The following is a 16,205-nucleotide window of genomic DNA, read 5'->3' as shown; positions in this document are numbered from 1 at the left end:
TTCCTGCTCTCCCTTTGCACTGCCCTCCTCTTGGTGTGAGCTGTACCCACAAACAGCAGCAAACCACGATGTCCCCTCTCAGACCCTTACTCACACCCCTGGTCACTGGCAACTGGGCAGTGCCCTACTCGCTATATGGGGATCCTGGGCCCACAGTTACCTCCTGTCTGTCCTGACTTTACTGCTGGAAACACTGTGCACCACAATAGAAACCATTAAACTAAAAACATGCCGAACATGTGGAACAAATAGGAACATTTCTGTGGATGGGGCTGGTGTCCAGCTGGCCATTTTCATTGGAAGTCCCCAGCTGTACCTCCCTGGCCCGCTGCAGGTTCTGGTCTGGCTGTCACCCTGAAAACAGCCTGCTAGAACCATAGCAAGAGGTTCCTTTTGAGACGACAAAGGCACCTGGTCACGTCGCCCTCCAGGCCAAGAGGGTGAGGGGGTTTCTTCCCCACAGCTGCAGCCCTCATGATTGGCTTCATTGTGCTCCTTCCGTCTCCTCAAACGCGTGAAGGAGAGGAAGGGGACTTCTCCCAGGCCCTCGGCACTAACAGCCTCCTGGAACAGGAGTGGCTTCATAAAGCCCTTTCTTCACTCTCTCCTAGCTCCTGAAGCCAGTGTGAGGACATCTCACAGCCGTCAGGGGTGGGGGCGTCTCACAGAGAAGCAGAGAGGAAGTAAGCCTGGGCCAGGGGCTCTGCCTGGTTGTGACAGTGGATCTTCAGAATACACCTGTTATAGGTGCAGAAATGAATCTTCAAAGGTGGGAGGTAACTTACTGAAGTCCTACAGTCAGCAAGGAGAGCCAGCACTGTGGGTCGATGCGTCTACTCCTTGTGGGTGAGGAATGAGGGCCGGGCCACAGCTTTCCTGGATACTGGAAACAGAGAGGGGCAGATCCTAAGATACCCTCAAAATTCCTGCCCTGGTGTACACACAGCCTCTCCCAGTTATTTGATCAAACACTAAAAAGGTGCTGTTGCAAAGGGATTTTGCAGATATATAGAATCAAAGTCCCAGATCAGTGGACCTTAAGATAGGAAGGTATCCAGGTGGGCCTGACCTAATCACATGACTTCCTTTAAAAGTAGTTTTCTCCAGCTGGTTGCAAAGGGAGAGTCCTAGGCTCACAGCATGAGAAGGATTTGGCCTCTACTGCTAGTGTGAAGATGGAGGGGCCATGTGGCAAGGAACATGGGTGACCTCCAAGGGCTCAGAGCGGCCCAGCTGACAGCCAGAAAGGAAATGAGGACCTCAGTCTCACTGCTGCAAGGAGCTGAATTCTGCCAACAACCTGGATGAGCTTGGAGCCCCAGATGAGCCCAGATGAGGACGCAGCCCAGCCAACACCCTGATTTCAGAATTCTGGCCTCCGAAACTATGAGAGTAACTTTCTGTTGTTTCAAGCCACCCAGTTCGTAACACTTTGTTATGGTCCCGGGAAACAAATACAGATTCTATTACCCAGGAGTGGGGTGCCACTGCAACAAATACCTAAAAATAAGGAAGTGGCTTTAGAATTAGGTAATGCCTTGAAAAGTTTTGAGACACGTGATAGAAAAAGCCTAAACTGCCTTGAATAGACTATTAGTAGAAATATGGATGTTAAAAACTCTGCCAGTGAGTGCTCAGAAGGAAATGAGTAACATGTTATTGGAAACTGGAGGAAACTTATTATAAAGTGGCAGAGAACTCAGCTGAACTGTATTCTACTGTTGGGTGGAAAGCACAACTTGTAAATGAACATGAAGAGATAGATTTCTAAGCAAAGTTTTGAAGGTGTAGCCTGGTACCTCCTGGCTGTTTGTAGTAACATTTTAGAGGGAAGAGATAAATTGAGGAAGGAACTAACAGAAATGATGAGCACCTGATGGTTTGGGAAATTCTCAGCCTGTTCAGATAGCAAAAGAGGCTAAAATTAGGAGATTCATGGTTGGGAAAGTGTGCACTGGTGAGAAAGCCAACAGTGTGGCTGAAGAGATTAAGGGTGTGACCTCATGGATGCACTCAACCATCTCAGCAGAAGCCAGGAATAGAGATGGTGTTACCCAGGAAGGATCTATGGAGGATCTTCTTGTCTGTGGTGTGGATCCCCATGACAAACACAGGCAACCCACAAGTTTTTTGAGAATGTTAATCAGCAGAAACACTGACAGCTTAAACTGAAAGGGATGGAGCGAAAAAAGGGCTGTTGGACTTCTGAAATTCTACAGGCAGCAAACAGGCTGATAGAAATACTGAGCTGTTGACATGTTCTATCCTTCAAGAAAAAGGAAGAATGACTCCAAGAATGGAGTTGGGCCCAGAGGGCAAAGCCTTGAATCACAGAGGATTATTCTCAGGTCTTGAAACTGAAAGGACTTTGCTGGATTTTAGTATTGCTTGGGACTGGAGACTGCTTTCATTCCTTCCTTTACTTCCCCCTCTCCTTCCCTCCTTTCCCTGTTTTTTTTTTTTAAATAGTCTTTCTTTCTTAGAGCAGATTTATGCAGCAAAATTGAGTGCAAGGTATAGAGATGGTACTCCCTGTCCCTACATACACAGAGTGTCTCCCACTACCAAAATCCCACAACAGAAGGGTACATATGTTATAATCGATAAGCTTACACTGACACATCATTATCACCCAAAGACCATAGTTTACATTAGGGTTCACTCTTGGTGTTATATTCTATGGGTTTTGACAAATATAACCATTATTATGTTTGTATCATACAGAGTAGTTTCACTGCCCTAAAAACCCTCTGTGCTCTGCCTATCCATCCCTTTCTCCCTGAAATCCCTGGAAACCATTGGTCTTCTTACTGTCTCCACAGTCTTGACTTTTCCAGAACATCATATTGTTGGAATCGTATAGTATGTAGCCTTCTCATATTGTTTTCTTTCACTTAGTAATACACATTTAAGGGTCTTCCATGTCTTTTCATGACTCAATAGCTCATTTCTTTTTAGTGCTAACATTCCATTGTCTAGATGCTCCACAGTTTGTTCATTCAGTCCTTTGGATATCAGGTATGTCTTTTGCAAATATTTTCTCCCATTCTGTGGCTTGACTTGTCATTCTCTTGACAGTTATCTTTCACAGAGCAGACAATTTAAATTTTAATGAAGTCCAACTTATCAGTTATTTCTTCCATGGATCATGACTTTGGTGTTGTATCTAAAAGGCAACACTATACCCAAGGTCATCTAGGTTTTCTCCTATGTTATCTTCTAGGTATAGTTTCATGTTTTACATTTAGGCCTATGATCCATTTTGAGTTAATTTTTGTGAAGGATGTAAGGTATGTGCCTAGATTCATATTTTTTATTTTTTGCATGTGGATGTCCAGTTGTTCCAGCACCATTTGTTGAAAAGACTATATTTGCTCCATTGTATTGCCTTTGCCCTTTTATCAAAGATCCATTGACTATATTCATGTGAGTCTACTTCTGGGCTCTCTATTCTGTTTCACTTGTCTATTTTTTCACCAATACCACACTGTCTTGATTACTATAGCATTATAGTAGTCTTGAAGTCAGGTTATGCTCTCTGTTCTTCTCATTCAATATTAAGTCACCTATTCTGAGTCTTTTGCCTCTCCAGATAAACTTTAGAATCAGTTTGTTGACATCCACACAATGATTTACTGGGATTTTGATTGGAATTGCATTGAATTTATAGATCTAGTTGGGAAATACTGACATCTTGACAATATTGAGTCTTCCTATCCATGAACATAGAATATCTATTTAGCTCTTCTTTGATTTCTTTCATTAGTATTTTGTAGTTTTTCTCATAGAGATCTTGTACATATTTTGTTAGATTTCTACCTAAGTATTTCATTTGGAGGGGTGCTAATGCAAATGACATTGTTTTTAATTTCAAATTACACATGTTCATCAACAGTATATAGGAAAGTGACTTTTGTATATTAACATTGTATCCTGCAAATCTGCTATAACGGTTTATTAGTTCCAGCAGGTTGTTTGGGTTTTTTTGGTCAACTCTATCAGATTTTCTACATAGACAATCATATTCTCTGCAAGCATAAAGTTTTATTTTTTCCTTCCCAATCAGTATACTTTTCTTTTTTTATTATTTTATTGCATTAGCTTTCAGTACAATGTTGAAAAGGAAGGGTGAGAAGGAACACCTTTGTCTTGTTCCTGATTCTAGCAGGAAAACATCTAGTTTTTCACCATTATGATATTTGCTGTAGATTTTTTTGTAGATGTTCCTTATGAAGTTGAGCAATCTCCCCTCTGTTCCTAGTTTGCTGTTTTTATCATGAATGAGTATTGGATTTTATCATATGCTTTTTCTATATCTATTGATATGATCATGTGATTTTCCTTCTTTAGTCTGTTGATGTGATGGACTATATTGATTGTTTTTTGAATGTTAAACTAGCCTTGCAAACATGGGATAAATCCCACTTGATCATTGTGTGTAATCATTTTATGCATTGTTGATTTGGTTTGCTAATATTTTGTTGAGGGTTTTTGCATCTATGGTCATGAGAAATATTGGTCTGTAGTTTTCTTGTAATGCCTTTGTCTGATTTTGTATTAAGGAAATGCTGGCCTCCTAGAATGAGTTAGGAGGTTTGCCCTGTGAACTCACTTCTTTAATGGATCCAAGAAGGGTTGTTCATTTTCAGTCTGTTCAGTTTTTAAATTGTTGTTAAGATGGAGTGGCGACTTCCCAGCTCCTCACATGCCAGACAGGAAACAAGCAACTCTGGTGACCCTTCCTAACTTCTACTCCCCCTCTCCCCCCCCAACCTTTTGGAGTAGGAACAGTCTGTCATGTATCACATGCTTGTCCCACCACTGTATTTTGGAAGCAGATAATTTGTTTTCTGGTTTCACAGATCAGAGATGGAGAGGAATTTTGCCCCAGATGGACCATACCAAGAGTCTCACCAATACTGGATTTAGATGATTCAGATGATGAGATCAGAGCTGATGATATTTAGATGAGATTTTGGATGAAGAGCTGTTATATAATGGGTTGAGACTTTTGGAGATGTTGGGATGGAGTGAATGTATTTTGTATGCGGGATGAATGTGAATTTAGGAGGAACAGCAGGCAGACTATAATAGGCTGAACTGTTGCCCTCAAAAGATATGTCCAATCCTAATTCCAGGAACCTGTAAATATGACCTACTTGGAAAATGTGTCTCTACATATGCAGTTAGGTTAAGAATCTTAAGATGAGCAGATCATGCGGGATTGCCTGGTGGATGCTAAATCCACTGACAAGTGTCCTTATAGGAAAGAGGCAGTGGGAATTTTGAGACAGACACAAAGAAGAGGAAGAGGTAATGCGAAGATGCAGTGGAAATGGAGAGACGTAGCCTCAGAAAGTGGAAAGGTGAAAGAATTCTCCCCTAGAGCCTCTGAGGAGAGCAGGGCCCTGCCGACACCTTGATTTCAGAATTCTGACCTCCAGAATTGTGAGAGCTTAAATTCTGGTGTTTCAAGACACCCAGTTCATGGTATTTTGTTATAGCAGCCCCAGGAAGATCATACACCTCCATCTGCTCTTTTGTACAGTTTGCAGCCAGGCCAGGTGAGGGGGAGACCCTACTCCATGCTGTAAGGTCTGGTAAGAGTGAAGGGCTGGGTGATGGGGAGAACCCACCCATGCTGAAGTCTGTGGACCCTGAGGGCAGAGTAACACGGAGACCCCACCCATGATGATGTTCCTGTGCTGGGCAGTGTGACAAGGGAGAGCTAAGCAAGCAAGAGTGGGTGGAGCTGTGAGCAGCCTCAGGCTAGCTTATGATGCCAAGAGGGCAGAGTGCTTACTTCATAGGACCCAGAGGTCAGAGTGGGCTTGAACAAGATGTCTTTCCTCATGACCGCACACTCCAGCAAGCACACAGAGCGAGTGAGGCTCCAGGTTCAGGCACCTCCTGATTTGGGGTTAAGCTGGAGGGATCAGGACAGTGAGTGTCCCAGAGGGCATCTCACCGCCTCCCCAGCTACTGCTTCAACCCCTCTCTGTGACCCTCCTGCACCAAGGCAATGTCCTACATGAACAAGCCAATTGGTAAGAAAGGTGGTCTGAAAGTTTAGCAGGCAGCTACTGCTTCTGAAAAGAAACCAGTTTTCTATGAGATGGGGCATAAATGGGTGGGTTTGGATCTGTAAGTAACCCTGGCTCATCCAGACCACACCCACGACCTGGGACACTTTCCCTTCTCCCCACAGTCCCTCCTGTGGGTTTGCTCCTGTTGGGCAGTCAGGATCTCAGCAGCCCCCAGAGGCTTGAGTGCCGACCCTGGGTGGGAGTTAGGTGTTTGTTTCCTTGCCCATAAGAAAGGTAAACAGAGCTCCCCTCTGGGGAGCTTCTGTAAGCACTCAGAGCAAGGTAAGCACTCAGAGCAAGGCAAGCACACATGAGCAGACTTGAGTGTTTGATTCACAGATGACCCACTTACTGGGCACTTGGGAATGGGATCCCTGGCCTTGCCCTCTGACCCATCCCTATCATCTTCATTCCCATGCTGCGCATCTCAATGCTGCCATCACATTAGGAAACAGACTGTCCTCTAGAGCGTCATTTCCATTGGAAAATGCAGCGCAAGGTCCAAACAACTACACCCAAGGGACTTCACAAAGCTGTGCATTCTCTGTTTTTCCTCACCTTCCATGGTGTGGGAGCCCAATGGCTGCACCTCACCTCCCACCCCTTTCCAAGGCATCTGCCCTGAGCCTCTAAAAAACGGCCAGCCTCATTAATCTCTCAGCACCAGCTCCATGGGCCAGGCGTGGGAACAGAACAGCCACTGCTGATGGGTGGAAGCAGCCTAAGAGTGTGGAGGAAGAGGCACCCTAGGACACCTGTGAGGCCCTGACCCTCCTTCATGTACAGCTGGGTTTCTGCACCCTGCCCTTTACTCATTCTAGGAAACATGCCCTAGATCTCCCTAACCCTCCGACCTCCAGAAGGGATAGATGGGGGAAGTGAGTTGCCCATTCCCTAGCTCACACTTGCCTCCCCAGGGTGAGACAAAGGGGCAGAGGTTGTGATAGGTGATAAGAGTAAAATCCAGAGGGCTCTGAGGAACAAGTGCTGCTTCAGACCTGGTGGGAGAACATGTTGGACAGTTAGTGCGGCACCAGTGCCCCCCAGGACAGTAGCCACTCATGATGGGATGGCCCGGACTTCGTTGCCTAACCAGCGAGAGCGCAGGACATGAGTCAGGCCCACAGAACACAGCCTTGACCATGGTCCTGCTCATAGCTCCCCACCCCTGTCGCCTGGGTCTCCTCACCTGGACACTGCATGTGGCCCCTGAATGGCTCTCCTGGGCTGGCGAGCAGCTCCTGCTGTCTCTGAATCTATGCCTTCCCCACTCTGCCCATGCCAGTCTACTTCTCACTGAGGAAGCTGAGGGATGAGACTGAGCAGTCCTTTTGGGAAGCAGGACCACCCTAGCTGAAGGACCAACCCTGTGACTTTTCACTTTCAAAATGAATCAGGGAAAATTACCTCCTGAGCAAACCCACTGCTGTTCTTAGTTTCCAGATGGGTGCCAAAAGCTTGAGATATTATGTGGCTGTGGAAATCAGTTGCAAATGTGAAAACTGATTACAATTTGCAAGTGTTTCAAGTTTTATTCAAACCCATAGCTAATAATTAAACTGGGAGCAGTGAAAGGGGAGAGGGCTCCTCACAGGTGAGGCCAGTGGGGCCTTGGAGGCACCTGCTTGTCGTGTGGTCTCATGCCAGGGTTGAGGCGCCAATCAATACAAGTGTCTCCAAGAGGCCATTTCATCAAACCCAAAACCAAAGCCCCCACCCCAACTGACTGCATATAGTTGAGTTTCCTGTGTTATTTGAAAATGTCTCAAGGATTTTTTTTTTTTTTTTTTTGCGGTACGCGGGCCTCTCACTGTTGTGGCCTCTCCCGTTGCAGAGCACAGGCTCCGGACGCGCAGGCTCAGCGGCCATGGCTCACAGGCCCAGCCGCTCCGCAGCATGTGGGATCTTCCCAGACCGCGCACGAACCCGTGTCCCCTGCATCGGCAGGCGGACTCTCAACCACTGCGCCACCAGGGAAGCCCTCAAGGATTGACTTTTGTTTTTTCCTCTCTCCTAAAATTTGTGTGTGTGCTAATTTGGGGCCTCCAGAGAAGATCACTTGTGGAAACCAGTACCTGCCATTTCCCATCTCACTCCCCTCTCTCTACAGTTTCCTGTTTCTGCCTTTAAAAGGAACAGGACTGACTTTGTTCCATCAGTGCAGGCTTTGAGGCTCTGAACAGCTGAGCACAGTAAGAAACAAGGTGGTAGGGGTCTCCCAGCCTATGACCAGTATGTTTGCTGTAAGCATCTTTGCTGCAAGCATTTCAGTCACACAACTAATTGGCTGTATGGCAATTGTGCCATAAAAGATAAAGTAACTAATTCACAGCAGTCTTTGAGAGCATTATCGATTCTTTAGCTAATTTAGATATGGCAGCTTGTTCTCTAATGCTTTCTTTACCAAACTTATGCAATATTAGAAGTCGGAGGGAAAAGAAGAATCTAGGACCTCCTATCCCTCACAAAAATAAATGGTTACGTGATTCCTGATGAGCATAAGTTTCTTGAAAATGGTGAAACGTTCTTGCTGTTTGATAGCAGAGTACATGATGTAACCAGAATTTTGGCATTTGGCACAGATCTTGCTTAGATGATCTGGTTAAATATAAGAACTGGACATGTGATGGAACATTTAAATGTAGTCCAGATATGTACTACCAGTTATACACAAGAAATATATTGATAAGAAATAGCATCCTTCATCTGTTATTTTACTTCCAGAAAAACCTTAAGAGACAACAGATTATTTTATATCATAAAGAACTTACAACTGACATTAGATCCTGAATCCCTAATGACTGACTTTGAGAAAGGAAGTATCATCACTTCCTCTAAGTTATACCCAAATACAACTATAACCATGAATCTACACACATTTTAATTGTATTAAAATATTTTTAGTATTTTCATTTTTCCACAATAAAATCTTTTAAAGATTTTGTCATTAATTTTTCATGTTTCATTATGCCATTTTTGTCTTTTTCATTATGCCCTTTTTATTTTTTATGGCAAAAATACCCAGAACCCTCCCAGCCGCAACCCTAGGCTCAGCTTTGGCCACCAGCAGCAGTGGCATGTGAAGAGCTCAGGCCATGCTTGAGTTTGGGGCTGAGGAGGGAAGTAAGTTGCCCTCCAGGACAGACAATGCTGGACAACTTTATGTGAAACCTCAAAGGGAACACACCCACCTGGGCAGGTGACTACAAAGCCCTGCAGTCTGTTCTCCTATGGTCTGCAAGCTAAGGACATGTCTGAATTTTCAAATGGTTGAACGAAGAAAATCAAAACAAGAATAACATTTCAGGACACATGACATATATGAAATTCTAATCTCACAGGTAGTTTTACTGGAACACAGCATGGCCATTTGTTCACAACAGACACCATATGGCTTGAAAGATGAAGTATTTTCTACCTGCCCCTTATATAGAAACAAAACAAACAAAAGGATCAGCCATTTTTGATGAAATGTCAAAGCAGTTTCATTTCAGCTCAATATTGGTCTCACAGCTGCATCAGACGTGGGTCTTGTATTCTGCCCACCTCTACAGAGTGTAAAACTGAGCTCAAAGTGTTACATGTTTTAGGAAGTACAAACACCTTAGGGGGTGACAACAAACTAACTTAATCCCCTCATAATTCCCTCAGTCACAGGCTAAACAGCGGCAAATAGAGTTTGGTACTCATGTGGGTGAGCCTGACCCCACACATAAACCCAATGTCAATGTTAGAGGACATACTCCACATCAGGAAAGTAAAAAACAAAACAGGAGACACAATGGATCCTGATCCAAACACCAGCGATGATGATGCCAACAGGCTCAGTGTGCCCTTTCTGCCACTCTCCAGAGGGTCTACTCACCTGATGGGATCCACTTGGTTCTAACCATCATGGCACTTACCACCTGGGCTGCCTGAGGATGGCAGGAGAGATCACCAGCCTACCTGCTCATCTCCTTCCCCTGGTACTGCTTCTAGGAGCATCATGATATCTGTTCCCCCTCGTGTCCTTCCCACGTCTGAAGTGTGGAGACAGAGTCAGTGCACCATAAGTTGAGGGAGCAATGGGAGGTGGAATTAGTGCACGTGGGGTGGGGAATCAGTGTGCCGTGGGAATCAATGCCTGGTGTTATACGGTTCCTGGCAATTATGTTTCAGCCTTGGTGACTAACAGTTTGGCACATGGATTTTCTGCTACTGGAAGGGGTTAAGGTTAAAAAAGTTAACTCTAGGGCCAAGGTTAAAAAAAATAGCATAAAATGGCCCTTGATGGCCTTTTTTTTTTTTTTACACTGTAAGTCTCCACATAGACAGACCATAGTCTCTATCAATTTAACTATTCATGGGAGAGAAAAGGCCTGGAGAATAATCCTCTAACAGTACAATGTCTTCTGTACCACACACCTTCATGCCCAGAGTGTCTGGGCTTTATGCATCCCTAGGTGATGGATTAGGAGAGCGTGCGGCCCAGAGAGCCCAGGGCTTGCTCCTGGCGAGGGATCACCAAGAGTCCTGGCCCCCTGCTTTCCAGAGGCCTGTTAGCAGCCGAGGTGTGTATAGCCCTGATGCCACATGAGTGCTGGGTGGTATCTGTTTTCAGGACAAGCAGAGGCTGGCTGGCTGCTGGAGGCTGCACTGGGAACTCTTGAGCAGTGCCCACCTGGATTCAGAAGAGCATGATGAATGGGACAGATTCGTTTTCATTTCAGCTGTTCAGGGCTCTCTAGAGCTAGATGTAGAGAGAGAGCAGGTCTAGTGGCAGTAAGTCACCTGGCCTGTGGATCTTCCCCTTCTGCTCATTAGAAACATCTGGGTAATGTATATACCCTCAGAGATTCTGACTGAGGGGTCTGGGGTCAGTGCACGCGTGTGTGCGTGTGTGTTTGTATCTTCTGAGTTCCTGGCATGAGCCCAGTGTGTGGCCACGGTGAGAACCACATACTCTACCTCAGGGGAACTCACTCTTCATGGGCTGCTGTGAGAAGCTACAGTATTTGGGCGCAGCCTGCCCACCTGCACTTGCCCTGTGCCCAGGGCACGAGCTGCCTTTCCTCCAGCATTCCTCCAAGTTCCCTAGGGATGTGATCCAGCTGCCGCTGCCTCTAGGCATGAGCTCTCAATAACTGTCCTTGTTGACACATCTTCACACCTGCCGTGTCCTCCCCGACCTCCCTGTCATCAAGCACTAGAAGGGGCTGCATGGGGCTCAGACCCCCTGGAATGACCATGAGCTCCAAGAGCTCCATCACTTGATGTGCCAGGAAAGGTCAAGAGCAAACTGCTCACATGCTGCATTAGCGTGAGAAACCTTGACAGAACAGATCCACCTGTCATTTTGGAGGTTAGTAAGTACGAACCAAGTAAGACAAACAGAGACTAGGAATATAATATACCAAATTGCAAAACAGGAAAGAACTGAAAGACCCCTATGAACATTACTTTCTAAAAGTGCTACTTTCCATGTCTTTTTGGAATGGGTCAGCTATGACAAGGCTGGGCATCCCTAGGTGACCCAAAATTCATACTCACTGGGAACCTCTGAATGTGACCTTATCTGGAAATGGGGTCTCTGTAGATGTCATCAAGGTAAGGATCTCAAGATAAGATGACCTTGGATTAGGATGGATCCTTATAAGAGAGAGGAGAGGGAGATTTGAGACACAGAAACACAGGAAGATGGCCACATGACGATGGAGGCAGAGATTGGGGTGATGTGGCCATAAGCTCAGGGATACATAGAGGTACCAGCAACTAGAAGTGGCAGGAATGATCCTCTCCTAGAATCTCCAGAAGGAGCACAGCCTGCCTACACCTCGATCCTGGACTTCTGGCCTCCGGAAGTGCATTCCTATTGTTGTAAGCCTCTTGTTCGTGGTACTTTGTTGGGGCAGCCCCAGGAAACTTACACTGCATCTGTGAATTAATTCTTAAAACGATCCAGGACTTAGTATGCAAGTGGAGTGGTGCAGCAAGGCAGCACAGGGCTTGCGAGCGCCATCCCAGGAGGGCTGTAGGAAAGGTGCTTCAAAGTAACATCTCTACAAGGTCTAAATGAGCCTCTCTGTGCAAGGTTCTTTGGGATGCTATTTCAAAGCAGTCTGGAGGTGGCTTGTTGTGAGAATCGGGGGAGGTCACCCACTTCTCTACTTTCCTCTTGTCTCCCCATGAGGGGCTCTCCCAGGGACACACTAAGATACCCAAAACCAAGCAAAAAGCAGCATCAATGCATAGCTTCAAAAAATATTCTAAAGCTAGCATTTCTCTTTTGTTTCCAGGTAGAAATGGGGCAAAAAAGCAAAAATTAACACTTTTTAAAATAGGTGCAGTATGTACTATTTTCATGTTTGACTAAAAACTGAGCAGTGAAAATATTTCAGGTGCTTATAGGATGACCTTGAGGTATACTAGACTCAGCTTTGGTTCGAAATTATAATACAACCAAAAAGAAACTGACCTGTTCACCAAAGAAAATTGGAACAAAGTGAAGGCAGTGGGGTCTGTGCTGAGCAGCCCATGTAGGAAAGGCAGGCTCAGACCTGAATGTGATCCTGGAGAAGAGATTTTGCTGACATAGGATATGCCTAGAGTGTTCAGATAGGCAGAGGGTTAGAAATAAGTAGATTTCTTTCACAGAGACTTAAACCAACCTTTTTATGCTTATCAAGAATGAAAAAAGGATGAAAATGCAGCTAGTTGTGCCACTGGAGACCTGGGATTGTGGCCAAGCAAAGTGGTCCCTGAGTGCTGGGTGCAGCCCACCCTCAGAATGAAGAGCCGCCTTGCTGTCGTGGCCACCTCAATAGGGCTCAGCCCATGTTTGAATGCGTGTGTGCTCCTGACTCCACAAGCAGCCCGAGAGGGCCTTGGGAGGAAGCGGCTCGCTGTATTTGCAGGCAGAACTCCTCTCCTTCAGCTGCACTTTCAGCTCCCTGCAAGGGAATCCCTTGGTGGAAGCCACAATCACCCCAAGCTAAGCTGCTCACAGCTGTCAACACCAGCCCTTCACCCTGAGGCAGCTGTGCACCTCCTGGGGCAGGGCGCTTGGAATGACTTCCTGGGGTCTTCATCTCAAAGGAAGCATGCAGGAGTTGAGAACAACGTACTCAGAGAAGTGATTCTCAACAAAAGCAGTCACCTCTATGCTTTCTTGTCCTTCTAGGTCAGTTTTTTCACTCGTCGATTATGCTTGTCAATGGTTAAGGTTGTCCGGTCCACAGCTGCAGTGATGCCATCCAAGGCCTCATCCTGTCTCTCTAGCTCTGATTCGGCATCCAACGCGAGATCTTTTAGTTTCCTCAGGATCTGCAAGGGAAGCACAAATGATAAGAGGGGTGCCTTTTCTTATACTCTCAAAAACAGACAATATTTCTTTCCGTTATTTTTACAGTACTTAAGAAAATTTGTAAGTCAATGGGAATGATGAACACTCTGAGCAGAGCCAGAGCTTGCAGCTCTGACCCTGGGTTTGGGTCTCAGCTCTGCCACTTTCTGGCACTGACCTTCAGCGAGGTAGAGCTGTTGGAAGATGATGTATTTGCTCTCTGGCCCTGCTCCAAGCCATAAGCAAGGAGACTGACCACACAGCCCCAGGAGATGCACCCCTGCGGCACTGCTGTTTCCAACCCACGGTTTGCTGTTTCACCAACCCTGACAGCCTTGCTGGGAATGTTACCACATCCACGTGGAATTCCTGCAAACAGTAGCAGCACAGGGCAGAACCAGGGATCTGGATCCTACAACTCAGATCTGAGTTCCAGCTCTCACCCAATCATTGTTTTCATTACCTTTCTGCATCCAAGTGCCTAACTGCAGACTGAAGCTGGAAAAACAAAATTTAAGAAGAAAGGCAAAACACTTTTTTGTCTGTATGTTTGAAATATTTCACATACAAATACAAAAGGCAGAACAAAACACAGCACAAATAACCCAAGGTGATGAAGCAGTTACACAACATAACCCCGTGGGCCTACTGAGAAAAACTGGGAGACGGCAGGGTTCTGTGGAGAGGCAAAAAGGATATCTGTGGGCACAGACACGTGGAGGACACTCAGAAATGCCATAAACACACAGTGATGCCACAGGGGAGGATGGCGCCCACAGCGTGGAGGGCTGCTCCAGCATGGCTAGACCAAGGGAGCCGACCAGGCTGGATGGCAGCTCCTCGTCCCCATTTCTGTGACTCATGTCATACTTCATACAGTTTCATAAACTAGTTAAGAGCAGCACTGTATTACAATTCTATTGGGACTAGTTGCATTGTGAAATGTACTTTAATTACATACTTACTGAACCTTCGTTTAAAAATTTAATATCCCCAAGCCGAAACAAAAAGTAATGATTTTTAAGAGAAATCTTAATGACCAACTACTTGCAATAAATGTTAATACCTCTTTTCTTTTAGGGGAAGTTTCAGATCATTGGTTAGGTCAAGAAAAAGGAACTGCAGAATCTGAATTATTAAGATGAGCCCTTGGTGCCCTGCTTACTAACTCCCAGTGGATGAACCTGCCTACAGATCCATTCAAAGTCCTTTATCACACAGGGATGGATGTTACTAGTGAACAGCCTGGGTGACCACCTCAGAGGACCCCAAGTGCAATCTACTGATAATATATCATATTCCACACTGAAATCCTGCCCCCTGCTCCCAGAGGTCCCACCAGGTGACACAGGCAAGAAAGCTCTAGGTTCCACAGGAGGCCTGGGACAATCCTGAGCAGTGCTACTGCCGGGAAAGGAGGCCACACCTCAAGGAGAGTAAACTGTACCCGTGTGGTGTCTCAGAAGGTATAATAGTACCCATGAGGTCAAGTGGAAGCAGCTCTGTGCTTAGAATCAAAAGGAATGCCTGACCACCTGGCCCAGCACCCACTGCCCGGGAGAACTGCTTCATCTGATTAACAAGAAACAGTAAAGGCAGGGAGATGGCCAGGAGGATAATAAGATCAACTCCTGCCCTAAGAATGGTGAGGCTCAAATGAGATCACAAATGTGAACAAGCTGTGAAAACCATAAAGTGCTATGTAAGGTGCCGCCGCCAAGTCTTAGAACACTCAGACTGAAGGAGCCCAGCAAAGCACCCCCACTTTTGGAGGGGGATGTGGAGATGAGGTGAGCTGGGGTCATCCGCAGTCATCCGCAAGTTAGTGACAGAGGTGGGATTCACCCCCACATCTCTCTTTGAACAAAGCATCATCGCTGGGATCTTCGTCATGAGAAAGAATAAATCTAGATCCAAGTTAGCTGTCTCAGACACCACCTTTCTGCACCTTCTGGGAGCTGGTGGAAACTCCATCAGTTGAGTCACTTGAAAAACTGGACGGAGCTCTGGAAAGTACACTGTGGGGTCAGTCAGCTCTGGAGGGGATGGGCTGGATGACCTAATACAGGAGGTCTTTTCCATCTCTCATTTCTATGATCTCATATGGCTGAGGCCCAGAGAGCATAATAAAAAAGTCACCACTCATCACTATGTTAGGCAGGTCCTTCCATGCTGTTCTCTCTGGTCAACTATTCCTTCCTCATTACCTCCATTTTAGTGTGATAATAAGGCCGTTCTACCAGGAACTTGCATAAAATGTCCCCTTTGTCACACACCTGCATCCGATTTGACACCCTCGAGGAGGGTGTCAAATCTCTCTCCTATGTTGAGTGATCAGCCCGCACAGACCTTGCGGCTCTCTTTGCTACCTCTACATCCTTGTCAATCATATCAAAATGTGGTCAAGTTTATTTTCAATTGAACTGTCTTTCAGGACCACCAGATTCTGAACTGTAAACAATCAGTGTTTGCACGTGCACTGATGGCAGGAGATGGGCTTTCAGCAAGGCAGCCATGTATTCCCTTTAGTGCACACAGATAGTCAACTGTCCTGTTCTGTTCCGATAATTACAGTGCACATAGAAAACCAGGAAACAGAACTTAGAGGAGAAAATAAAATTCCTCCAAAATTCAAATGCAAATTACTGCCTATCAGATAAGCACTGCTGATAATATTGTGTGGCCTTTTCATCTTGCTTTCTCATCCCAACATCTGTACACTTTCAGAGAAAAGAAAAACTGCGGATTAAAGTATATATATATATATACATGGTTTTGTTTTCTGTTTTCTCATC

General features: G+C 45.6%; 1 protein-coding gene across 6 annotated transcripts in view; it reads right to left on the bottom strand.

Annotated features, from left to right (window-relative positions):
* Window positions 1–7,106: 7,106 nt before the first annotated feature.
* SNAP47 (synaptosome associated protein 47) overlaps window positions 7,107–16,205 on the bottom strand; it is a 66,373-nt gene continuing 57,274 nt past the window's right edge. For 4 of the 6 annotated variants that reach the window (XM_079915813.1, XM_079915818.1, XM_079915814.1 and 1 more), the window contains one exon: window positions 7,108–13,391. In XM_079915813.1, the coding sequence (XP_079771939.1) occupies window positions 13,245–13,391 (147 nt within the window). In that variant the 3' untranslated portion in view covers window positions 7,108–13,244. Of the gene's footprint in view, window positions 13,392–13,873; window positions 13,909–16,205 lie in introns of all 6 variants that reach the window. The other 2 variants (XM_079915815.1, XM_079915816.1) reach the window with 2 other exon arrangements.

This window comes from Stenella coeruleoalba (assembly GCF_951394435.1).
Source record: "Stenella coeruleoalba genome assembly, chromosome: 3".
NCBI lineage: Eukaryota > Metazoa > Chordata > Mammalia > Artiodactyla > Delphinidae > Stenella > Stenella coeruleoalba.
The sequence above is the reverse complement of the archived record's forward strand: the minus strand, read 5'-3'. Positions and strand labels throughout refer to the sequence as shown.